This window comes from Anolis carolinensis, chromosome 2, assembly GCF_035594765.1.
Source record: "Anolis carolinensis isolate JA03-04 chromosome 2, rAnoCar3.1.pri, whole genome shotgun sequence".
NCBI lineage: Eukaryota > Metazoa > Chordata > Lepidosauria > Squamata > Dactyloidae > Anolis > Anolis carolinensis.
Window position 1 is genome coordinate 133,741,014 of NC_085842.1, and position 25,937 is coordinate 133,766,950.

The following is a 25,937-nucleotide window of genomic DNA, read 5'->3' on the forward strand; positions in this document are numbered from 1 at the left end:
CCCTTTATTGGCCATCTGTCAGAGGTACTTTGACTGCGCTTTTGCTGCATGGCAAGGTATTAGAATAGATAGCTCATGTGGTCTCCTCCAACTCTATGATTCTATGATTCTATGAACTTCTTAATAGTTAAGTCCTTTTAAAGTCTTCATTAAATCATCCTATGATTATACTAGCAGTTTGCAGCTGAAGTTTGGAGTTTGCTTTTTCCCTCTCCTCTCACTCTTCCTCTTCTGATTGTAGTGTAGATATAAAAGGTAATTTTATGGATTTATGGCTTTTGGGCTATGGCTAGTGGCTTTTCTCTCTCCCCCTTGCTGTTCCTTTCCACCACTGCCAATTGCAGCCAGATAAAGAAACAGCTCTGATGGGGTGATGAGGGGTTGCATCCATCAGGATCTCTTTCAGAATCCTTTGATCCTCAAACAGAGTCATTTGGAGTGTCCAAACAGCTCCCCAATAACAGGCTACAGATTAACTGCTCCATGGAAAATCTAGACCCACATTGATCACCCTGCTATCTTGCCAGAAGTTTTTTGAAAGTTATCACATTTAGGGAACCTCATAATATTTTTACCCAGTTTGGCTGCCAGATCTTTCGCACCAGTGAAACATGATATTTGCTATTTGGAATCAGGTCTTAATAATAATAACTTTATTTTTATACCCTGCCACCATCTCCCCGAAGGGACTCGGGGCGACTTACATACAGGAATAAGCCCAAAGCATATAACACAATATATCAACTAAAACACAGTTAAAGACATAATACAAATAACAATCTAATTAAACAATTTAAAACAGCCAGGTATAAAAAACATCATTAAAATGTATCAAAATAAAATCAAAACAACCAGTAAACCAGTGATATGGTGGGCATGATCGGAATTAGAGAGGGCTGGTGAAGGACTTGTGCAAAAAGCAGACTATAGTGTCAGGGCTAGGGGTAAAGTGTTGAATACAATTGATCAAGCAATTAGGTCTGGGTGTTCACAAACAGGGCTTTACCATCATTAAATGAACACTGGAACAACCAGGTTTTCAGATCCCTGCGGAAGGCAGACAGAGTAGGGGTTAGCCTAATTTCCCTTGGGAGGGAGTTCCAGAGTCGGGGGGCCACCACCAAGAAGGCCCTCTCTCTCATCCCCACAAACTGTGCTTATGACGGTGGTGGGAGCGAGAGAAAGGCCTCCCTGGTAGATCTTAGGGCCCAAGCTGGTTCATAGGGGAAAATGCAGTCGCGAAGATAGGCAGGACCCAAACTGTTTAGGGCTTTGTAGGTGATAACCTGTACTTTGAATTGGGACCGGAAACGTATCGGCAGTCGGTGGAGCTGCTTTAATAGGGGCGTGGTCCACTCCCTATAGTTAGCTCCAATTAGCAACCTGGATGCCAACCTTTGCACCAGTTGAAGTTTCCGAGCCGTCTCCAAAGGCAGCTCCATGTAAAAGTCTTCTCATTATTTTTCAAATTTGAGAATATTACAATTCTGCAGTCTACAAAGGTTATTTTGAGGCAATTAACTGGTGGTTTCAAAATTTAGTTCTCTAATTACTTTTGTTCTTTTCCATAATGGGACCTGGAATCAGCCCATCAAATAATGATCAAAGAAGAAAATGTGAACTCTTAGTTTTAAAATAAATTTGTGTCCCTTCTTCTAATTCAGCATCCTTCCCAGTCTTTAAATCCACTGACAACTGAGAGAAATCACAAGAAAATGTACATTCTAACATTGCAGATACAGACATATTTTTCTGCATATAACATTCTATCTTTTTAACCCAATAGAAATATTGACAACATAAAAGTAATCATTGTTAAGATACACAGGAGAGCACTTTCACAGCCCAGAGACAACCATATCATGAAAAGGAAGTGCCGGTGAGAAGCATTTACATAAACAACAGGGCTTATTTAATTAACACCCGTATTATTCCACTGACAGCATTTATCTCCTTCAGAGTAGTTATGGCAGGCTTCCAAACAGAATGCAAAACCAACCAGAAATATTTAGAAACACAATCTATTAGATAGGATAATTATACTCCCACATATACCAGCAGCAGCAGTGTTTATCTATCACAAACCAATACTTGTTTTTATCGCAGACTTTTTGCCACTTGTGAAGGCAGAATATAATCACTCTGAAAAAAATAAGTAATTGGGGGCACAGAGGAATGCAAGTGATCTTCTCCTATAACTCATAATGTTTTGTAGGATTAATTGGCTCTATTGCTGTCAATGGGAGGCAAAATATTATAATATAATCAGATGAATGACATAACCAAAAGGCCTACATATGGTACAATTCTGTCACAATTGGACACATGGTACAGTTCAATGACAGAACATTCTTGACAGGGGAAAAAACCATGAAAGAAAAGATGAATGCAATTTTTCTTCAGAGGACACCCCACAAGGTCATAGTCACGTGTTAAACTACACAACATGAAGCTGCTTCTCTATCTCTTATTTCTAGATATGTAATTGGTGTAAGGCCCTAGCCAAGATTGCAACCAATATCTGAAGGGAAGTTTAATCATTCAGCCACTTATTCTTCTTCCAATATTCACAAATTAGGGTGGAAGAAAATGTGTTGTCAATGGAGAGACCTTCTTTTTCAAGCTGCCACATAGGACAGCTAAATATTAGAGACGCTATTACATTCCCCTGGATTTTAAAGCTGAGGCCCTTTCATACTACACAATTTTAGCATTATGATTCCAGCTGAACTGCCATGCTTTCAATCTATAGAATCCTGGAATTGGAGGCTGGATCTGAAGCACCAGTGGAGCTCATTAAATGCTCCTCCCTCAATAGAAAATCCCAGGATTCCATAGTATCATGTCATGGCAGCTAAGGTAGAATTATATTAGGATAGTAATATGTAGTGTGAAAGGGTCCCAGAATGGGAGCCGGTGGGGTGGTTTTAATTCCCAATCCCTCTATGTACTCATCCGTTACTGCTACACTTGTGTAAGAAGTGGGTGATCTAAGGTAAAGATGAGTACGGTATATACTAGTGTATAAGCTGACCTCAATATAGGCCAAGGTACCTAATTTTACCACAAAAAACTGGGAAAACTTATTGACACGAGTATAAGCCAAGTGTGGGAAATGCAGCAGCTACCAGTAAATTTCAAAAATAAAAATAAAAACAGATACCAATAAGTATCAGTAGGTTAAATGTTTTTGAATATTTACATAAACCTGTAATTTAAGATAAGACTGTCAAGCTCTGATTAAATTATTTTAATCATTATTTTATTTTGTGTATCGTTGGAATGTTTTAAGTTTTTGTCAAATATGTTGTGTTGTTGTTTCGGGCTTGTCGCTGTTGTGAGCCGCCCCGAGTCCCTTCGGGGAGATGGGGCGGGATATAAAAATAAAGTTGTTTATTATTATTATTATTATTATTATTATTATTATTATTATTATATCATTATTCTAACCTTCTTCAATGTAAATGTGCTTACATATTCTTCCAATAATAATAATAAATAGAGTAAAATAATAAATGTAATAATAACAATAATAAATAGATAAGTGTAATAGCATAATAAAATAATAAGTGTAATAGCAATAATAAAGAGTAAAATACTGTATATACTTGAGTATAAGCTGACCTGAATATAAGCTGACCAAGACCCACACTCAAGTATAAGCCAAGGAGGGGCTTATTTTGATCCTTGAGCCAAGAAAATACATATGCTCCTTTGCAACTTCCTAAGCAACAAAAAAGCAATGAAATGAACAAAATATTTCCTCTTTATGACATAGAAAACCAGAAAACCGCTGGCTAATGTGGCAGTCTTATGCCTGAGATTTCCATTAATGGGAAAAACTGATAGCCAAGGCAAAGGGCAACAGAAAATATAAGGAATTGACCCAGGCTATCCTTACAATCCAACAAACAGAATGAACGATAAAGGAAATCTATGACTGTTCCCCAGAGGGAGGAGGGTGAACAGGAGAGGAGGGAAGGTGAAAACAGTGGAAAATAGATGGATACAAGTAGAAGACATGGGCAATTACATATGACATTTTAATCTCTTTTTTTGTTAAATTGTTAAAATATATGTTCTGTAAAAATTGCCTATGTTATCTTCTAAACTTCCTCATGAGGAAAAGCGGTTATGTTATACTCTACTTGCTTGTCCCTAATTTTAAAAAATTAAAAAAAATCAATTATTTTGGTTTTTATTGGACATCAAACCCTCTCAGTGATATAAGGTCCAACTGATTCCTCACTTTACTTACAAAAAAGGTTGAGGAAGTAACAGAGGAATCACTTATTTCAGACTTACTATAAAGCAGAATAACTGTTTAATAGGGTGGGAGTGGTGAGGTCTTTAAATCAGTGGTTCTCAACCTGGGGTCACAAGATGTTTTTGGCCTACAACTCCCAGAAATCCCAGCCAGTTTACTAGCTGTTAGGATTTCTGGGAGTTGAAGGCCAAATACATTTGGGGACCCCCCAGGTTAAGAACCACTGCCTAAATGGAAGTGAGAATATTCCTTTGGAGTTTGTTGTAAATTGGAAAGGGGGAAGCCAAGCATAGTTAGACATGCATTGTAGTTTTCCAAAAGGCTGATTTGGTAAATGCTGCAGAATACTGGGTTTGATCTTGTAGTCAGGAATACTAAAAGTGAGTTCATGATAGATGGGAAGCTCATAACAGTGAGATATTGAAGAGACAATTTCAAACAGTTCCAATGAGGATGAAAAATGGGAGGTGTTTAAAATTCAGAGCTTAAGAACTTTCAATTGAGATATTTAAAAGGTCATGTACAAGGAATAGAAAAAGAAGGAAATTGCTAAAAAGGAATTCAAGTGAATAACCACTACTACATGTAGGGAAACAGAAAAGCTAAAGCATAGAATGAGTACAGTCTCATTAGAAAGGTCAAAAACAATAAAAAGGGCTTTTTTGGTCAAGGAAGAACAAGGACACAGCACTGCCACTGCATGGAGAAGATGGCAAAAATACTAATAGGGGACAGAAAAGAGGCATATATACTTGGCAATGTTCTCCCCAAAAGAAAACAGAATTCATCCTGGAAAAGTGTAACATACAATGAAGCAGAAGAAATGCAGTGCAAAATAGGTTAAAAGGTAATATTTATTTATTTATTTACTCTATTTATATCCCACCTATCTCTACCCCAAAGGGGATTCAAGGTGGTTTACATAGAGGCAATTATTCAATGCCTTAAAACACATACAATTCCAAAAAGTAAAATAAAAAATAAAAAATAGATTAAAATTAAAACATCTTAAACATTTAAAAACATTCCCTTCCATTGTAAAGCAATACCTGGCTACTACAAATGAATTCAAGTCTCCAGATTGGAGAGTTGGACTAAAACTATTTTTAAAAATTCAACAGGTAGAAGTTTAAAATACTGTACACAGACAGGAGAAATCAAATGCATGATACAGGGTGAACATCACTCAACTTATGAAAATGATCTAGGAGTCTTTGTAGACCACAAACGCAATACAAGTCAACAGCGTAATGTGGAACTAAAAAAGTGAATGTGATGCCAGACTATATCAATAGGACTACAGTGTCTAGCTCAAGGGAAGTTAGCACCACTCTACAGTCTGCAGTCACTATCCATGGATTCTGTATCCATGAATTCACTCACTCAAAGCTTGAAAATATTTCAGTAATAAGAAAAGCAAAAAGCAAACTTTGATTTTGCCGTTTGATATATAATCTGATTTAAGTACCCATAGATATTGGTACTCAAAGGAGACCCTGGAACCAAATGCCAGTGGATACCAAAGTGCCCAGTGTATTCTCCTCTGGTCAGACCTCACCTTGAATACTGTGTCCAGTTCTGGCTACCACAGTTCAAGGTCATTGAAAAGCTGGAATGTGTCTGGAAGAAAGCAACCACAATGGTAAATGGCCTGGAAATCATGATCCGAAAGAAGAGGCCAAGGGAGGTGGGTATACTTAGCCTGGAGAAGAGAAGTTTAAGTGGTGACATGCTAGCTATGTTTAATTATTTCAAATGTTGTCACATTAAAGATGCAGCAAGCTCATGTTCTGCTGCTCTAGACACTAAAATATACAGCAATAGATTCAAACAACAGGAAAGGTTATTCCATATAAACAACTTCCTCATGATAAGAGCTGTTCAACAGTAGAATATGCTGCCTCTGAGTGCGGTGGAGTCCCCTTCTTTGGAGATTGTTTACAAAGGCTGGATGGCCATCTCTTGGGATTGCTTTGATTGTATGTTCCTGCATGACAGAATGGGATTGGGCCTCATAGTTTTTATGTTTTTTTCCAACCCTATGTCCGTATGAATCTATGAACTAGGCAGAATAATATTATTTGAACACAGACTAGAATGTCTTAGTCTATAAGTTACATTCAAACCTTGTAGCAGCTAAGAAGAAGCCAGTGCTTTACCGTTTACTGTTTAACAGTCTACAGTGGGTAGGATTGCCAAATTGAAAACTAGAGAGGGCTTTTGTGATCATTCAGTAGAGGGGTTTTCAACAAGAGATGTTTTTCATGCGACTTGCAAACAAGCAAAGCTGGCCAAAAATCCATCTTCTACACAACGATTAAGGGCACGAGGGAGGGGACCTCTCCACTTTTCAGTCTGGCTGCTCTAATTTGGAGTATTTTGAAAAGACTCGAGGATTATCACAGGATCTCAACAGTTTTCACATTAGTTTTGATTTAGAACTCATCCAACAATATTTCTCACTATAATACCTCACTTTGTTTTCTTCATTTCATATTTGTTTCCAAAAACTTCATGTCCAACACATAATTCACTCAAGCCAATTTGCCTTTTTATCATGTGTCCATTTTATTATTATTATTATTATTATTATTATTATTATTATTATTATTATTATTAAATTCCATGTGAGTGAAACTATGGAGTAATCTTGCACAAACAAGGGCATACTGAATTATGTGCCCCACAGTATGTGATAATGACCGAGGCATGGCAAATTAAATAAATTAGTTGTATAACACTAAATAAATAAATTCAAAATGTTGTTTCATGTGCTTCGATTTGTTTATGGAATGAAATGAAATTGCCATGTAGCTTTAAAGAAAACTTTGTGTTTCCATTTGGAATCATCCAGTTTAAGTCATTGCTACAATGGCAGAGAGAAGAAAGCACCACTGAGAAAGGACAATAGGAAGAGAAAGAGGAGAGGAGCTCCATCATGCCATTTTTAGCTTAAAGCAAGGGTGAGACACCCTCACCATCACAGCAAATAGGTAATGAGTGGTGTGTGGAATAATTTAACAATCTCTAGAAGGCCATATTTTACTAATTCCAGATTTAAAACCAAAAGGTATCTTTCTGCACATATATAACCCAGCTAGACTAGCAGCTGACTCTTCTTCAAACTGTTAATGGGACAGAATCCTCCCTTGCACGTATGGGCAGCAAGCCAAATTTGGGATGCCAGATGAACCAATGAGACATGGGGAGAGCCTCAGGAGAGGTCTTCTTCCAGAAAAGCAGGAGAGACTCAGAGGGAACATGCCATATCTCCTGCTTAAGGTGGTTTCCTCATTCTGATAAACAGAAGAGCAGAATGTAACTATATGCTTTCTCTCCTTTATTCCTTCCTTCCACTTTCAGCCAGTATGACTCCATGATAGCTATCCATTTAGAGCACCAAGAAATCTTAACAGGGTAGCTTGGGTGTAAATGGAAGGCACATCCGGAAAATGAGCAGATATATTCATAGCAGCTGTGTTTGAATTCAGAGAAAGAGAGACAAAGAGAAGCTCTTACCATCTCCCAGAGCCGATGTCGATTCAAAGTAATCACCACCATGGTCGGCCGCACCAAGTAGCCACCTTCATTGAAGGAGAAATCTCTGCCTTCCCAGGTCACATTGAGCAAGTGCCTGTTGAGAACAAGTGAAAAGTGCTTTGAGTTGCTAAAGGAAAATTGGAGTGTTACGTTCCAGATTTTCTCCATATAATATAGTCATTTATGTCTAATGATTTAATGTTTAATGTATTTATAATTTGTTATGTTTATGTTTCAATGTGGCATCGAATTTTGCCAAGCTGTAAGTTGCTCTGAGTCCCCCCTTGGGATGAAATAGGGTAGGATAGAAATACTGTTCAACACTTTATTAACGACTTAGACGAAGGGTTAGAAGGCACGATCATCAAGTTTGCAGATGAGGGATAGCTAACACTCCAGGAGACAGGAGCAGAATTCAAAACGATCTTAACAGACTAGAGAGATGGGCCAAAACTAACAAAATGAAGTTCAACAGGGACAAATGCAAGATACTCCACTTAGGCAGAAAAAATGGAATGCAAAGATACAGAATGGGGGACGCCTGGCTTGACAGCAGTACATGTGAAAGAGATCTTGGAGTCCTTGTGGACAACAAGTTAAACATGAGATAGCAATGTGATGCGGCTGCTAAGAAAGCCAACGGGATTTTGGCCTGCATAAATAGGGGTATAGCATCTAGATTCAGGGAAGTCATGCTCCCCTTCTATTCTGCCTTGGTCAGACCACACCTGGAATACTGTGTCCAATTCTGGGCACCGCAGTTGAAGGGAGATGTTGACAAGCTGGAAAGCGTCCAGAGGAGGGCAACTAAAATGATCAAAGGTCTGGAGAACAAGCCCTATGAGGAGCGGCTTGTTTAGCCTGCAAAAAAGAAGGTTAAGAGGAGACATGATAGCCATGTACAAATATGTGAAGGGAAGTCATAGGGAGGAGGGAGCAAGCTTGTTTTCTGCTGCCCTGCAGACTAGGATACAATGGAACAATGGCTTCAAACTACAGGAAAGGAGATTCCACCCGGACATCAGGAAGAACTTCCTCACTGTGAGAGCTGTTCGGCAGTGGAACTCTCTGCCCCGGACTGTGGTGGAGGCTCCTTCTTTGGAGGCTTTTAAACAGAGGCTGGATAGCCATCTGTCGGGGGTGTCTTGAATGCAATTTCCTACTTCTTGGCAAGGGGTTGGACTGGATGGCCCATGAGGTCTCTTCCAACTCTACTATTCTATGATTCTATGGTAAATAAATAAATAAATAAATCCTGCCTTTGGCAGAAAAGTAACCGTTTCCTCTTGACCTTTCAACAACCATCCAGACTTCATCACTTTCAAAGTAGTGTTGTTAATATATGTCTTATTTAAAGTACTCCACCAGGTATGGTCAAGTTTCCGATGTTTGGGTCCAATCCCCCCCCCCTTTCTGTCATTGGGTACTGCCAAAACTGAGTGCAAGAAGTAAACATATCCAATTAGATCGCGTTCTAGTCTTTTCTGCTCCAGACACTAGAATATGAACCACCAGATTCAAGTTGCATGGAAAAGGATTTACTCTAAATATTAAGGAAGAGTCATTCAACAGTGGAATAGATTGCTCTGGAAGGTGGTACTTCCAGGAGGCATTTAGGAGTGTAATTCCCCTTTTGAACAGTGTATATGCTCCCTGCAGACCTTGTTAAAAAAAATTAAAAGTCAGGTTCTACATTTCCACCACTTCATCAAATTCCTCAGAGAGAAGTTCTGTGTGCTCCACATATGTACCTTGCTATGAATTTAAACCACTGTTTTTTTCCTAAAGTGATAGGAAAAGGTACAGTATTTAAAGAATCATGTTGCTATTCTAGCTGCTAGCTCATTTGTACTGTCAAAAAAACTGCAGAGAGATCGACGCTGACCTCATGTGGACTGTGGATGCTCCACTACAGCAACACATTTTAATCTTCTTGTTCAAGACATTTACCAGATTTTCAGGCTTTTGTAGTCACCATTCTCTACCTTAAATAGCAAGTGTACCTCAGCAGGACCTAGTTTCTTATGTATTCAGACAGTACAGCAGACAGTTTTTTAAAAGTACTGGACATGTAAGGAAGCAGGACTTAAGAAATCATTGAATCATAGAATTGGAAGAGACCACAAAGGGCATCCAATCCAAACTCCTGTCATGCACAAAAAGTGCCCCTGATCATCAGGGGTGTTTGGATTATGCTTTTCCTGCATCGCAGGGGGTTGGACTGGATGCCCTTTGTGGTCTCTCCCAACTCTATTATTCTATGAAAAAACTCATGCCACACATGATGTGTGTTTTCTGAGGCTATTTTGTAGTGTTCAGCATAGGTATCTGTAAGTACAGCAGCTAACAGGAAGCTATTGTGCTATAACCACTTGGCTGTTGCTCTGTCACTGTCTCATCTTTTTTGTGAGGTATGAGGCTCCCTAGAACTACTAATATGAGAGGGTAGGCTGTGATTTCTTAATATCAGATCAGGGCTGGATATTGAAACTTTCTAGCCCATGTCTACACAGAGACATATACACATATTCACACACACACACACACTCATTATTAAAAGGTTTACCTTAAATCAATAAATGTTTTTACATATGTCTCCTAAGATATGCTATTTTGTACAAATTTATCTAGACGCATGGTGGCCAGAGGTTGTATTCAATTTTGTTTTCTATAATATATGTAATTTTGTATGCCTTTTTAAATAGAGCTGCACTGCAAAATTCCAAAACATGCAGAAACTAAATGATAATTATCTCATGGGTCATGAATTAGTTGAGAAATTGCAAATATGGTAGATGCATATTAAATGTGAAACAAACACATTCCTTTTCCATTTCTAAGTAAGAGGTGGCCATGTTTCACAATGTTTCTAAGCTTCATTTTCATATATGTTGTGTTATATTGCATAAAATACTTTGTGTGCATTTGCATTGGAAAACATACAGATATTTCCTGCCATTAGATCCATTGCATTATTTTAATTTTCTAATGTATTACTGCTTAATTTCTTCCACCCATTCTTGGAAAAGATCAGGAACCAATCCCCATATTAATGTTAGTAGTAATGAGAACAGTGTACATATCAGTGTTTGGAGGTAGCCAAAGCTTCTCATCTGAAAGCTAAAATTCAGGAATACTTAAAGAGTTACATACTGGGGTTGAAAACAGAAATAACCAGAACATACTAGTTTAATATTTACAATTGTTGTAAGCACAGAGACAATTTAAAATGTGACAAAAGTCCTCCAGAAATTTAACACCATGAAGTCACAAAGCAGGGACAGGACATGTGTAGTTTTCAAGGAGTTATTGGTCTGCAACTTCCATCACTTCTTGCCATTGACTAGGACTGATGAGAATTGTAGTAAAACAAACACCCACAGTGACTACCCCTGGTCTAAAGAAAGGTTGAATGTAAAGACAAGGAAAGAGATCTAAAACCTATCAGTTGCATTTTAGGCCTATGCTTCCAAAGGCTACGAGATTATATGGCTTTCCTTCTTTTCCTGTTGAAGGAAGTTGGTCCATCCATCCAATCCTCCTCCATGTGAGTATCTGCCTTCCTTGCTGCTCCACCATCAGAGGTAATGAAAAAAGAAGAGACATGCCGGGTTCCATATCAATGGACAATCTTAGGAGGCTTTGGTCTGACAGATCCAAACTCCTTCAAAGACATATTGCTGGTGGGAGTGGTACACCAACCTTAAAGCTGGTATAGTTGCAACAATTCTAGCCATGCTCACTGTCCTCTTTTAATCTGGCAGCATCAACTGAATACTTTGGATCACTGTGTCTCCTATTGAATGGACTTCACCAAAATTATATGTACATTGTTAGACCATAGGAAGTAATATTCTTCAAGAATACATCTCACTCCAAAACATAGAGTTGGAAGAGACCACAAGTGCCATCTAATCCAACCCCCGACTATGCAGGACAAGCAAGGCATGACAGCCCATACTAGCACATGGCTTAATGAACCTACGTTTCCAGACTATAAATGAACTGATCTTGCATGGTTCATCTTAATTTTGTCAGTTCTCCTAATCCTGCCATACTAGCCCCTCAGCCACCATCCAATCCACTTTTTCAATGACACTGAGGCCTCTAGCATAGACATATTGACCGTCACACTGCTCCCCCACTGGTAGTCCAATTTATTTTTATATGATTAATTGTCACAGAATGTTTTTGTGATTGGGGAAGTACCCATCAGAATTACACCCTTGGATTTAAATAATCCCCATGTTAAAAGTGCTACTCAATTATGGAGTGTCACAGAAGTGTTAATTAAAACCTGGAAATTAAAAAATGTTTCACTCAGTTGAGTTCTTCATCATTTAAGCTTTACCACCCCTCTGAGCTACAATTCCTGTGTCTTCCTTTGCTTGTCCCCTTTTTTGCTTCTTATTGCCACATAGAGTTGCCAGGATGAAGACAGGGCTCCTGTAGCTTTAACAATTAAAGAGCCTGGATCAAGAAAAGATGATATATAAATCCATCAGGCAGAATTATGACAAATCTTCTCCTAGACCCTTAAAATCCACCTTTAAGGTACTATAACCATTAGTCATTTGCTGGCTGGTGAAAAGCCGAAAAGAGGTAGAGAGAGTTTATCTAGCTCTGCTCTTATAATTGGAAACACAGCAATAATGACCTTCAATGTGGTATATCCAGCTAGAGGAACAGAGAATATTCTCCCAATCAGCCTGGAAATGGTCATGTTGCTGGGTGATGGGGGGAGCAAAGATGGCCATGCTGGGAGAAGGAGGAGACACAACATAGTTCTGCCTGACTAAATTTTGTTGTTGTTTATTTGTTCAGTCGCTTCCAACTCTTTGTGACTTCATGGATCAGCCCATGCAAGAGCTCCCTATCGGCTGGTGTCACCACCCACAGCTCTTTCAGGGTCAAGCCAATCACTTCAATGATACCATCCATCCATTTTGTCCTTGGTTGGCCCCTCTTCCTTTTTCCTTCCCTTTTCCCCAGGATCATTATATTCTCCAAGCTTCATCTTTGCCTCTAATATCCTTCCATCCAGTGAGCAGCTGGGTATTATTTCCTGGAGTGTGGACTGGTTGGATCTTCTTGCATTCCAAGGCACTCTCAGAATATTCTTCCAACAACACAGTTTAAAAGTGTCTATCTTCCTTCACTCAGCCTTCCTTATGGTCCAGCTCTCACATCCATAGGTTACTACAGGGCAGAGCCGGCCCTAGGTAATTTTCAAATGTAGGCGAACAGAATTTTGGTGCCCCCCCCCCTCCAAACCAATCACTGAAAAATAAAAGCGTTGGATAAGCGAAAATGTTGGATAATAAGGAGGGATTAAGGAAAAGCCTATTAAACATCAAATTACATTAAGATTTTACAAATTAAGCACCAAAACATCATGTTTTACAACAAATCAACAGAAAAAGCAGTCTCGACTGCGCCCCCGTATGTTTTGCGCCTCAAATGATCACTTAATTCATCTCATTGTTGCACCCGTTCTGCTACAGGGTATACCATTGCTTTAACTATGTGGACCTTCGTTGCCAGTGTGATGTCTCCACTCTTCATTATTTTATTGAGATTGGTCATTGCTCGCCTCCCAAGAAGTGAAGTCTTCTGCAGTATGGTAACATTTAAAGATATAGGAACCCCATCCCAAAATAAACTTGCCAGCTCTACAGATACACCAGTGCCCGTAAGGGCCAATCTGCAATGTCTATGAATGAGAGGAAGGGGGAAAACAAAGAGTTGGGTGGATATGGCAGAGATGGAATGACTGGATTACAAGGGGTTAGTTGCAACTGAAAGGGTGAGCAGGAGAACTGGACTGTGTCTTCCAGATGCAGGATTTTACTGAGGTACCCTTAACATGAAATAGAAGAAATAAGCAGACTTTTTTGGATTAGAACTCCCAAAGTTCCACAATCAGGAGGTTTCCTGTGCTCTGGAAAAAACACATTGATGTGTGATGTGAGCACATGGTTTTGTTTTGTTATCTATTTATCAGAAAGTGTGCTTCTTAATGGTATGGCCAATTCTGTCTCACCACAGAGCCTTTTTATAGTGAAGAAATGTCAGAATAAATATATAGTTGCTCAAAATATATAACTACTAGTAGAGGCAAATATGAGCAGTTCTGGTATGAAAAGAAGGCTTTCAAGGAGGCAAAATAATGACAAAATATTATTTATGTACTTTAGTTTTGTTCCATCTTTCTCCTGATATAGAACTCAAGGTGGCTCTACACAAATCAAACATAGTCATTTATTATTAAATCAGGTGGCCTGGTTCAATAAGTATCAATCCTCTTCCTCCTCCCCTGCCTTATAAGGACCCTTTCACACTACCCAATTGTAATAGTGTGATTACACTTTGACTACCATGGCAGAATGCTATAAAATCTTCTTAGGTCCTGTAGTTTTGTCAGAGTCACTAGAGTTCTTTAAATGATGCAAAAAAATGCTCTTCCCTCCACTGGCAATCCCAGGATCCCATGGGATACAACCACGGCAGTGGAAGCAGAGCATAGGGCAATTGCGTAGTGTGAAAGGAACCTTATAGGAGTTATTATGGACCCTTCCATGGTCAGGGTGTATGTAAACTCTGCAAATAGCCTTTCCCATCATATACCATCATGTGCTACATAAATTTCTTTTCAACAGTGGCTCCACTCATATGCTCTTCTCCTCTATCCATGCCTGCTCCTTGTAAATAAACTTACATAAATATGTCACATTTGAAGAATCCTCAGCTGCCTTTACACCAAAACTATTTAACTCTGAATATTTGTCTCTACTAGCTTTTATACATTTTGAGCAACAGCATATATTTATTCTGGCATCTGTTCACTATAAAACTGTTCTGTAGAATTAATGCAGTTTGACACCACCTTAACTTCCCTAGCTCAATGCTATCGAATCCTAGGATTTGTAGTTTGGTAAGACACCAACATGCTTTGGTAGAGAAGTCTAAAAACATTGTAAAAACTACAATTCTCTTGATCCAATAACATTGAGACATAACAGTTAAAGTGGTATGAAAATGCAGTAATTCTACGGAGTAGATGCATCCCTGATTGCAGATATGTGGTAATACCTAGATGAAGAATATTGAAGCCTAAAAGTTTCATATCTGTTAAAATGGCCCTCCAACAACAGATTTTTTAAAGGATTCTTTACAAACAATTGCTACATATCTCTGTCTAATTACTGACAGCACCAAAAAACTGTAGGCTTCTGTCCCCTTGGGGAGATAATGTGAGATATAAATAAAGTTTTATTATTATAATTACCCATGCTTACCTGTAGAAACTGTTGTTTGCAGGTACACTAGGAGGGTTCTTGTTGCAGTCTCTGCCCACCATGGGGAGGTTGCCATAGGTTTTGAAATAGCTCTCTGCTCCGAGGGCAATAATAGCCACACCATCCCGGACCTTTTGCCTCAGGCTCATTTTCCAGCTCTCTGTGACCACACTGATGAGGCCAATAGGGAAAGAGGTAGGCGGGACATCCATGTTACCCACTGCCAGACTAGGCACAATCCAAATGTAGCCAGGCCCAATCAAACCAGCCTGCTCTGCCATTTGAAAGAGATACTCAGCCTCCTCTCGTGAGCAGTACACAATCATCACCTGAGCATCGACCTGACGCAGCAACCTTTGGATTTTGGAGTCAGTTTCATCTTGGGTCATCTCAAAAGTCAAAACATCCTGGATCTCCCAGCCAAAATAGCTGGCATCTGTGAAGGACCGTATGACATCCAAGAATACTGTGTACCCTGGATATAGGCTGGTGATGACTGCAAAGGAACCCCAGTCATATTCCTCCAAGACTTTGAAGATCACCTGTATCTGCTGCTCAATTGAGACCCCCAGTTGCAGAAAGGCAGAGCCAGGCTCCTGTAAAAGGGGGAGAGCGTAAATTAACAACTGCCTGAATAATTAACAGTCTACAATCCTTGACTTTGTAACTTCTTAGATGACAATTACTTCAGGGAGGAAATTATAAATGCCACCAAGAGCTGAAAGTTGTCTTTCTGTTTTTTTTATATACTAGCTCTGATCCACCTCCTTTTGGTGCTGTTGCTGGAAAGCTGTTCCAATCCTAATGACCGTTATTTAATTTTCCTCGCCTTTTACACAAACCTTTGTCCTGTGCTGTGTGCATGGATACAGAATATGCAGCCATGAATTCACACATGGTACAAAAATATTCTCCTCAGAATAGCCCAAAAGCAAATGATTTTGCTACTTTATATAAAGGACATCATTGTACCATATATAATGGGACCTGAGCATCCACAGATTTTGGTATCCACAGAGGATCCTGGAATCAAACCTCAGTGGACACCCAAGGGAAAACCAACACCAATTGCAACTGAAATGGAAAGAGACCTGGAAAAAGCATAAATGTTTGAATTATCATTTGTTTGATTGTAGTTAGTATAATGTCCCAATGGAGATAAAAAGAGTCCATGCCAGACTAAAGTTGCCATGAAATTAATTAACACAAACCATATTTATAATTAATCATAGTTTAGGGTTCAATATGAAATGTTAATCTGTTCTTAGTGAAAAAAATAAAATGGGTGCACAAGTGCCTGATCTTTTCATGGCCTCCCGGGGAAAAGAAGAATGTGTGAAGCTGACCTGTTTGCATGATGTGTCTGTTGGCTTATGGTGACCCCATGAATTGAATAAAGATGTCTTAGAGGTGATATTACCAGTTCTCTTCTCTGAAATATAGCCTTCTGCACCTGGTATTCATTGGAAGTCTCCCATCCAATTACTAACCATGACTGACCTGGCTTAGCTCTGAAGATGAAATGGGATTTGGTGCCTTTAGAACAGTGGTTCTCAACCTGTGGGTCCCCAGGTGTTTTGGCCTACAACTCCCAGAAATCCCAGCCAGTTTACCAGGTTGAGAAGCACTGCTTTAGAGCATTTACTAAACTTCTGTATAAGTTAGCATTATATACAATTGAAAAAAAGGTGTAATTTCTCTGTAACAAAATCGAAAGTAAATTTGGAAAAAAAAACAAGCCAAACATTATCTGAGAAACTTCACAAATGGTTAGCTGAATCCAGCTGGAGTTCTCCCATCCGTATTAAAATATTAATCAGTATTAAAATTTAAAAATAGAGTACAGTAGAGTCTCACCTATCTAAGCTAAACGGGCCGGCAGAACCTTGGATAAGCGAATATCTTGGATAATAAGGAGGGATTAAGGAAAAGCCTATTAAGCATCAAATTAAGTTATGATTGTACAAATTAAGCGCCAAAACATCATGTTATACAACAAATTTGACAGAAAAAGTACTGTAGTTCAATATGCAGTAATGTTATGTTGTAATTACTGTATTTACGAATTTAGCACCAAAATATCACGATATATTGAAAACATTGACTACAAAAATGCCTTGGATAATCCAGAACCTTGGGTAAGCGAGTCTTGGATAAGTGAGACTCTACTGTACCTAGAATATCCCTATGGGAAATCCATCCTTTACATCATAAAATATAGTTTTATCTCAATTACACCTTAATATACTTAAACTGTATATTAAAATTTACAAACAAGCTAATGTTTCTATGAACTCACTGTTTACAATGATATAGGTAAACACCTAAATAAAAAATGGTTTGGCTGTGTGAAAGCAAAATTCTAACTTTTGATCATATTCAGCTACTTGCAAAACATTTTTTAAAAAACCAGAAAATTTTTCTCTTCAGATCATATAAATCTTTCGCCTTTTACCAGAAAATTGTATTAACAGAAACTATAAACTTTTATCTATTTCCTAAAAGAAAATCAATGATTAGAAATATTTGGATTGCTCTTTTCATAGCTTGATTGTGCCAAGGTGTCATTTTGGATGAAGTGTTTCTAAATGGGGAGCTGAGTATGTATCTGAATGCACAGAAGTATTTCCAATTGTCCCCTTGAAACAGTAAACACCGGACACTCAGAAAGGCCCCTCCATGTAATCCATGCAGCATTTGTGACCTGCTGCTGACGCACGTCGTGCTGAGGAAGGAGTGGGGAGGAAAGAGGGAGGGAGCACAATATGGCCATCTCTGCATGTTTCTGAAAGGCGAACCCCACAAATCTCGGGGGGGAGGGAGTATAGTCCATCTCAAAGGAGATCATACATGCCTCATACTAGAAGTAAGTCCCACTTAGATTACCTGCCTGGAAAAAATACTACATGAATTTGCAAAGACAGATAGTGGTCCAATTTGTTTCACTATAAGTTTCCCTCATCTTCATCCCATGTGAGCTGACCTAGCTGTGCTACACTGCTCAGGACAGCTGCCACCCCGTGATTTCTTGCAGGGGTGGAACAAGGCCTCCCATAGCAGAATGACTCAGTATGCCTTAAGGAACAGTTGGGGATATCTGTTGTTTTTTGTTTTCTCTTGCTTTCGAATTTTATTAAATTTATTTTCCATCCCGAATGTGAAGAGATTTCAGAATGTAGGTGGCAATCATTGTCATCGGCATCATCATAAATTCTACACCTTTTCCCTGAAATTGGTACTAAATCCTGTAATGCTGAAAGGAAACAAATTCTGCCCCTCCATTTGTGCTCATGAAAGTCAGCAGACAGAAGACAGCATGAAGAGGTCTATGTCATACCTGCCTGTCATTTGGCTGTTACAGGTGAGAAATTTATCAGGGCAAGGAAAGGCAGTAGATGTAATTCAGCACTAAAAGGCTGAATACATCAGACCTTTAAGGTTATTTTAAGAAGTAAGCTTTGGACATGGATGATTGGATGTTCTCTGTTTTGGTTTCTCTCCTGTCTGAATTTTTTAAATTTCAAATCCATCCTCAATTTAAATTGTTATGTGCCATCAAGTGGTTTCTAACTTATGGTAACTCTTAAGGTGAACCACGTCTTCTTGGCAAGATTTGTTGCCAAAATTTGTTGCTACATTTGCCGATTTTTACTGAAAGCAGACAAATGAAATTCTCGCCCATCTGTACTTTTTGGAAAGGGTGTTTTTCAAATGCCCTGCAAAGAGTGCATTGTAGCAGCACCATGGAGAGTGCCACAGTGAACTGCATCAGGATTGAATTCAGGAATCTTTCTCAATTGCCTTCTATTGAAGGATCCAGACATGTTTCCCTGAGTGTGCCTTCGCTGTTTCTAGGTATTGAATGTTTACCTTTGTATTGTGTGTGCTGGAATCCACCCTGAGTGCCCTCAGGAAGATAGGGTAGAATACGAATAAATTATTATTATTATTATTATTATTATTATTATTATTATTATTATTATTATTTTATTATGACACAGCAAACAAGATAGATATGCTGGATTTCGTATCACAAAATCACAAGTCGAACACTTCTCAAGTCTCTAGGATTGTGTGATGTATTTTCAGATGATGCGTGCAGATCCCAGTAGGGTGGCCTTTTGCAGTTGACAGATCGTAATTTTGTCAATATCTATTGTTTCCAAATGCCGGCTGAGATCTTTTGGCACGGCACCCAGTGTGCCCATCACCACCGGGACCACCTGCACAGGTTTCTGCCAGAGTCTTTGAAGTTCAATCTTGAGGTCCTGATAGCGGCTGAGTTTTTCCTGTTGTTTTTCGTCAATGCGACTGTCACCTGGGATGGCAGGTTTGTGATCCCACCAGTTCTTTGCTGCTGGCAGGTGGTACTTCAGGCATAAGTTCCAATGAATCATTTGGGCCACATAGTTGTGCCTCTGTTTGTAGTCTGTCTATGCAATTTTCTTACAGCAGCTGAGGATATGATCAATGGTATCGTCAGCTTCTTTGCAGAGTCTGCATTTTGGGTCATCAGCTGATTTTTCGATCTTGGCCTTAATTGCATTTGTTCTGATGGCTTGCTCTTGGGCTGCAAGGATCAGGCCTTCTGTCTCCTTCTTCAGGGTCCCATTCGTGAGCCATAGCCAGGTCTTCTCCTTATCAGCTTTTCCTTCAATTTTGTCAAGGAACTTTCCATGCAATGTTTTGTTGTGCCAGCTGTCAGCTCTAGTTTGTAGTGCGGTTTTCTTGTACTGGTTTTTTGTCTGCTGTGCTTTGAGGAGTTTCTAATTTTTGACTTCAAACAAAGCAGGTTCTTCACTTTGTTTTACGTATTCTGCCAGGGCATGTTTTTCTTTTTTGACTGCTTGCTTTACTTGTAAGAGTCCTCTGCCCCCTGATCTTCTAGGCAGATATAGCCGGTCAACATCACTGCGAGGGTGCAGTGAATGATGAATGGTCATGAGTTTTCTTGTTTTTCTGTCCAAATTGTCCAGTTCCACCTGTGTCCAACTTATAATGCCAGCAGTATATCTTATGACAGGTATGGCCCAGGTGTTTATGGCCTTGATGGTGTTGCCTCCATTGAGCTTGCTTTTGAGAATTTTTCTGACCCTTTGTGTGTATTGTTTGCTGACCACAGTTTTCACATGTTCATGCTTGATGTTGTCCAGCTGTAATATGCCCAGATATTTATAGGCCTCTGACTGGTGACACTTTATTATTTGGCCATTAGGCATATTTATACCCTCACTTTCAATGATTTTTTCCTTCTTCAATGCCATTGTCGAACATTTGTCCAAACCAAACTCCATGCTGATATCAGTACTAAAAATTCGGACAGTGTTGGTCAGAGACTTATTATTATTATTATTATTACCATGACCATGGTGGTCCATGCCTTAGTTACCTCTAGACTGGATTACTGCAATGCGCTCTACGTGGGGCTGCCTTTGAAGACGGCTCGGAAACTACAACTAGTACAACGATCGGCAGCCAGGTTTCTAACTGGGGCAGATTACAGGGCGCGCTCAACGCCGCTGTTTAAAGAGCTCCACTGGCTGCCATTTATTTTCCGAGCCCAATTCAAGGTGCAGGTTATCACCTACAAAGCCCTAAACGGTTTGGGACCCACCTACCTTCGAGACCGCATTTCCCCTTATGAACCCGCACGACCTCTTCGCTCGTCGGGGGAGGCCCTCCTCTCACTTCCACCAACTTCACAGTTGCGGTTGGTGGAGACGAGGGAGAGGGCCTTCTCCGCCATGGCCCCCCGGCTGTGGAACTCGCTCCCCAGGGAGATTAGGCAGGCCCCTACCCTACTTTCTTTCAGGAAGAGCCTGAAAACTTGGCTATTCCAGAAGGTCTTCGTTGACTGATCCTTGTGGGATCATGTTATTTACCTATTAAGCAGTAGACCCTCTGGATTGTTTTTAGGATTCATTCAGCACTTTAAGTATTACACCTGCTGTATAATTATCCCTCCATGATAACTTGATATTGCTTTGCACCTTGGCCTGGATCTTTTGACCCAAATCGGGATTTTAATATTATTGTGTATATTGACTTTTTTGACTGTTTTTAATCATGTTGAAGTTTTACTGCTCGGTTTAATGTTTTATCTGATTTGTGCTGTTGTGTCTGGGCATGGCCCCATGTAAGCCGCCCCGAGTCCCTCCGGGGAGATGGGGCGGGATATAAGAATAAAATTATTATTATTATTATTATTATTATTATTATTATTATTATTATTATTATTATTATTCTGCAGGGGTGGAAGGGAATGAACCTTTATATGTGACAGTTTTCTGCAGGATGAAATTAACAACATTTTACCTTCACTGTACTTTACCTTACTACCATCATTTAAACCCATTTCTGACTTAGATACTGTGGGACTTCCGAATCCAGACTGTGTGCCTCCCTCTCAGAAGTTTGCTGGGGATCCAAGAATAAAATGTATGTTCTTTTCCTATGGACACTGCCTGGGAACCCTATGTCTTTCCCTGGCCAATAAATAGACACAAAACCCTCACTGAGCCACCAAATGGCTAAGAGAGGGCATGTCTTCTCTTTGCAGAAATCCTGCAGGGTATATAGAAAGCACTGCAAAAACAATTCCTTGCACAATGATTATAAAAGGACACATGCATGAAGTATATGCCTGTTGTAACAGGATTCCAACCATGAGGGGTAGCAATGGCTCAGTACCTTTTTTGAATGGGCAGTGAGAACTTGTAATTGTAGTCATGATGGTCATCTTCATATATTGTTTTATGGCACGTGTGGTCCTTCACGTATTGACTGTTTTCCCCCAACAGTTGCATAGCCAACAGAGTCAATCAAGAGGGATGATAAAAGCTAACAACCTCTGGAGGGAGGGCAGATGTTGCCAGTCCGTTTTATGCAGCACATAATACATGGGAATAAGCACTTATAGGGTCAGGCAAGGACAAAGAGACTGACCCAAGGAGGTCTGTATGATTTGTAATTGTGCCTTGAAAAGGTTTTCCTCCCTGAAGTAGTACCCATGAGAATCTCAGTCTAGTCTTTATGCAAATAAAAACAAATTGTGCTGATTATGAACAAGACACAGTTAAAGTTTACACATTTTCCTGTGAGCAAGTGACAGTAACTACCACTGACATGCTGTGCAGGCAGGCAAGCTAAAAATAATTACCCAATGCACCCTCCACCTGTAAGGAATCAAAGTACCCTACGGCAGTCACTGCAGCATACTTCCATGTGCCACTAGCAGGTGATTTAAGACACAACTGCTCCATGGCTGGTATGAAATATGGGGCTCCCAATAATTCTGAAGGGTCATGGGTTATGACTTTCTTTCTCCTAACATTGTTCTGAACCTTAGAATTCACCATTTAGAGAAAAGAAACAATCATTTGTTGTTATTAATTTAAAATATCTAGTTCAGAAATCAATAAATAAACACTATGTATTGACAAAGCCATTGTCCATAGACTTTCTCTTTCTGCACATGAACCAACGTAACCCATTTCCTCCCCTTTTCAGCAATATAAAAGACTCTCATTAGACATCCCATAACCAAAGGAAATTTATCCAATTTTCATTTCCTTGCCAAGGCAGTTTTCAGCAGCTAATAAATGATAAATGGTTGGCTAAATTGCAGGATGAAAATACAGAGTTCTTACACACTGCGAGAAACATCCACAATCTGAGGGAAGTGGTGCTGATTGTCAGAATCAGGACCCTCTACAGCCAGCTTTCCACATTTTCTGGAGTTAGGGGCACATGGCCCCTATGAAATCCACTAATCACAAACACTATTTTTTAAAATCTGGGAGAACACCTCTCTAGGAATCTCTAGATCCTCTGGTATGACTGTATTGTCATGTTCTGCTGGAAGAAGATCCTAGAATCACACTGGAGGCCTAGGGCCCTTCCAGACCAGCCCTATATCCCAGGAGCTGATCCCAGGTTTTCTGTTTATTCCAGATTATCTGGCAATACAGACTCATATCATCCAGTTCAAAGCAGAAAACCTGGGATCAGATCCTGGGATATAAAGCCTGTCTGGAATGGCCCCTAGAGATTACATTTTAAACCAGGAATATTCAAGTCTGCAAAAGCCAAACCCACAGATGTGGACAAGCTAAGTGTACATGCTGAGCATTTTTAGACAATACCCAACAGTCAAAATAAACCCACAGGAATGTGCTGGACAGCAGGAACTATAACAAGTATAGCATAGAATGACTAATCTACCTTGGTTTGTATGAATTTCTGCAGCATTGAAATTGGATTTTTATCTTATTATTTAATAGTTCCATCTATATCTGCCTATCCTCCAATGTTCTCAAGGCAGTACAGCTAGTTCACCATCTCTCCACTTTATCCTTGAAACAATGCTGCAAAGTCAAACTGCGAAGATACAGATACAGGTTACCCAGATAATTTTATAGCTGGATAGTGAATCTGGACCTTGATCTTCCATACAGGTTTTCATCTAGCGACATTCTGAGAGCTAAGAGATACATATTTAGAGGAGGACAGTAATAACCTGTTTGGGGCATAAGCTATATGTAGGCCATAAGGTCCACAAATCTTATAGTTCTAGACTCTTCCTATCAGGAGATGGACCATAACAAACTATACATCACCAGCACTCTCCCTCAATAATGAATCCAAATGATTTAGATTACAAAAGAAAGAGCACTGGGGCAGAGGTTCCTGTAACCCAGGTACTTCTTAGCAACAAAAAAAAGAGGACAAATGATGCAATTAATTTCAGCCCCTTCTACACAACTGTATAAAATCCACATTGAACTGAATTATATGGCAGTGTGGACTCAGACAATCCAGTTCAAAGCAGATATTTTGGATTATCTGCCTTGATATTCTGGGTTATACGGCTGAGTGGAAGTGCCCTTTATTACAAGTTTTCTGTTGTCCTCAGAAATGTTTCTGTTATTGTAATGATCGTGCCCAACAATAAGCCAAAGCCCTGGGCATCCTCTTCAATGGAATGAGTGAAATCATAAATCACTACCCTCTGCCATGGGAGCCTACTCTTTAAGATCACCACAAAAGGCCTGCTTCCTGGTCAGCAGAGGAATGAATTGCCAGGTGGCAGCCACTGCCTTTTCTTGGGTAACTTCAGGATCCTCATCTATCTAGTGTTCTGCACCGAGACACTGTGCTAAGGATTTTTTTTGTTTATTCAGGCATTTGATGAATGAGTGTTTTGGCCTGCTGCTAAAGGGCTTAGAAAGGTTTTTAATTGCTTTATTATTCTGGATGCATTTTTACAGGTTTTTATTTTAAAATAATACTTATTAAGAAATTACATGGAATCTTTAAAAAACAAGCTTTTAAAAAAAATGATAAAGTCTCTCCAACTTTCCAACAGATCTACCAAGACCAGAGACCAGGCTCATGCAACTATTGATGAATAAAAGACAAGCAACTCATATTTGTGGCTAACTCCACAGCAGTGAGCCCTCCATATTCACTAGGTTTAGGAGCACAAAAGAGAAAGTGCAAAAAACATGATTTTTTTAAAAAAAAGAATGCTATTTTTAAACTTAGGAGAACACCTATTTGGGAATCTCTAGGTCCTCCAGCGTGACTCTGTGGTGAACGTCTTATAGAGATTGACCATAGAGTCACACTGGAGGATTTAAAGACTCATAGATAGAACATTTTAGTCAAATCTGGGAATAATCAAATCAGTAAAAATCAAACTTAGATTTGAGAGCTGACTATACTTGAGATATAAGTAACTATAAGATATTTAAGAAGAGGGAAAATGGGAAAAAGAAAGGAAGGGAAAGGAAGGGAAAAACTAAGGAAGCAAGCAAGGTAAGCAAAATACAAGACAAGGAAGGAGAGAAAGAGGGATGGATGTTCATGAATCCCCATTTCCAACCTAGTCACCCAGAATAACAAAGAGGTCTCACCTTAGGTGTCAGGACCACAGCAGATCCTCCACTGATACTAATGATGGGTACATGGGTCTGGGATGAGATGAAGTCAAGAATCTGTGCCACAGCTTCTGTGCCGATGTTGTCCTCAAAGACAATCCCGTGGATCTTTGTGCTGGATAGTATGCCACAGATTTGGGTCAAGAGAGTACTGGGGTTGGTGTCGTTCACTATCACTGTGACTGGATGGATCTCCAGAGGCATGTCCAGGAAGCTTTGGTGCGACAGACGGTTGCGGAGGTGGAGAGGGTACACGGAGCCTCCAAATACCACAGCCACATTCACCACTGGCTCCCTGGAGCTTGGCAAGAAAGTATCCATCAGGACAGCTGAACAGCCCAGCACCATGGACAGCACCAGGGTGTTTCTCAGAGCTCTGCCCATGTCCAACATGGAGTCCCTGCAGCCCAGAACAAAGATAAACCACAGTTGGAAAAAGCAAAAGTAAAAGAACCTGAAATGCAGGGAATGGGAGAAAGGTACAAACATTAATTTTCACCAGTAAGACATTAGATGGCCTTTTCACACACTGTCCATCAGGAGGTCTGAGTTCGCCAATGAATGTAATGGGACAGAGCGTCAGTTCGAGCTTAGCGGAATAACTGTATAAATACTATTTCTAAATAGCCATTTTCTCTATTCATAAGTATATTTTATTGTATATTTTAGATCAAAACCTTAAATGCATAATGTGCAAAATGGTCCTTATAAAGACATGTTCATCTGCTAGTTCTACCTCATATCACATCAACAAACCTGAGCCAATACCTGTTTGATGCTGGTGGAATGCAAGGTTCCACCAATGGTTTCAAGTCAGGGAACATGTGTGGGAACATTTCCAACCAATCTGTAGCTGTTTCAGTTAGGGGAGTAAACTGTGCCCAGATACCA

The 25,937-nt window shown here is 39.6% G+C and overlaps 1 protein-coding gene across 3 annotated transcripts in view; it reads right to left on the bottom strand.

The window, feature by feature from the left end:
* grin2c (glutamate ionotropic receptor NMDA type subunit 2C) overlaps nt 1–25,937 on the bottom strand; it is a 99,247-nt gene that overhangs the window by 40,211 nt on the left and 33,099 nt on the right. For all 3 annotated transcript variants that reach the window (XM_062970593.1, XM_062970591.1, XM_062970592.1), the window contains 3 exons: nt 25,023–25,446; nt 15,106–15,701; nt 7,787–7,901 (listed from right to left, as the gene is read on the bottom strand). In XM_062970593.1, coding sequence (XP_062826663.1) covers nt 7,787–7,901; nt 15,106–15,701; nt 25,023–25,439 — 1,128 coding nt within the window. In that variant the 5' untranslated portion in view covers nt 25,440–25,446. The remainder of the gene's footprint in view (nt 1–7,786; nt 7,902–15,105; nt 15,702–25,022; nt 25,447–25,937) is intronic.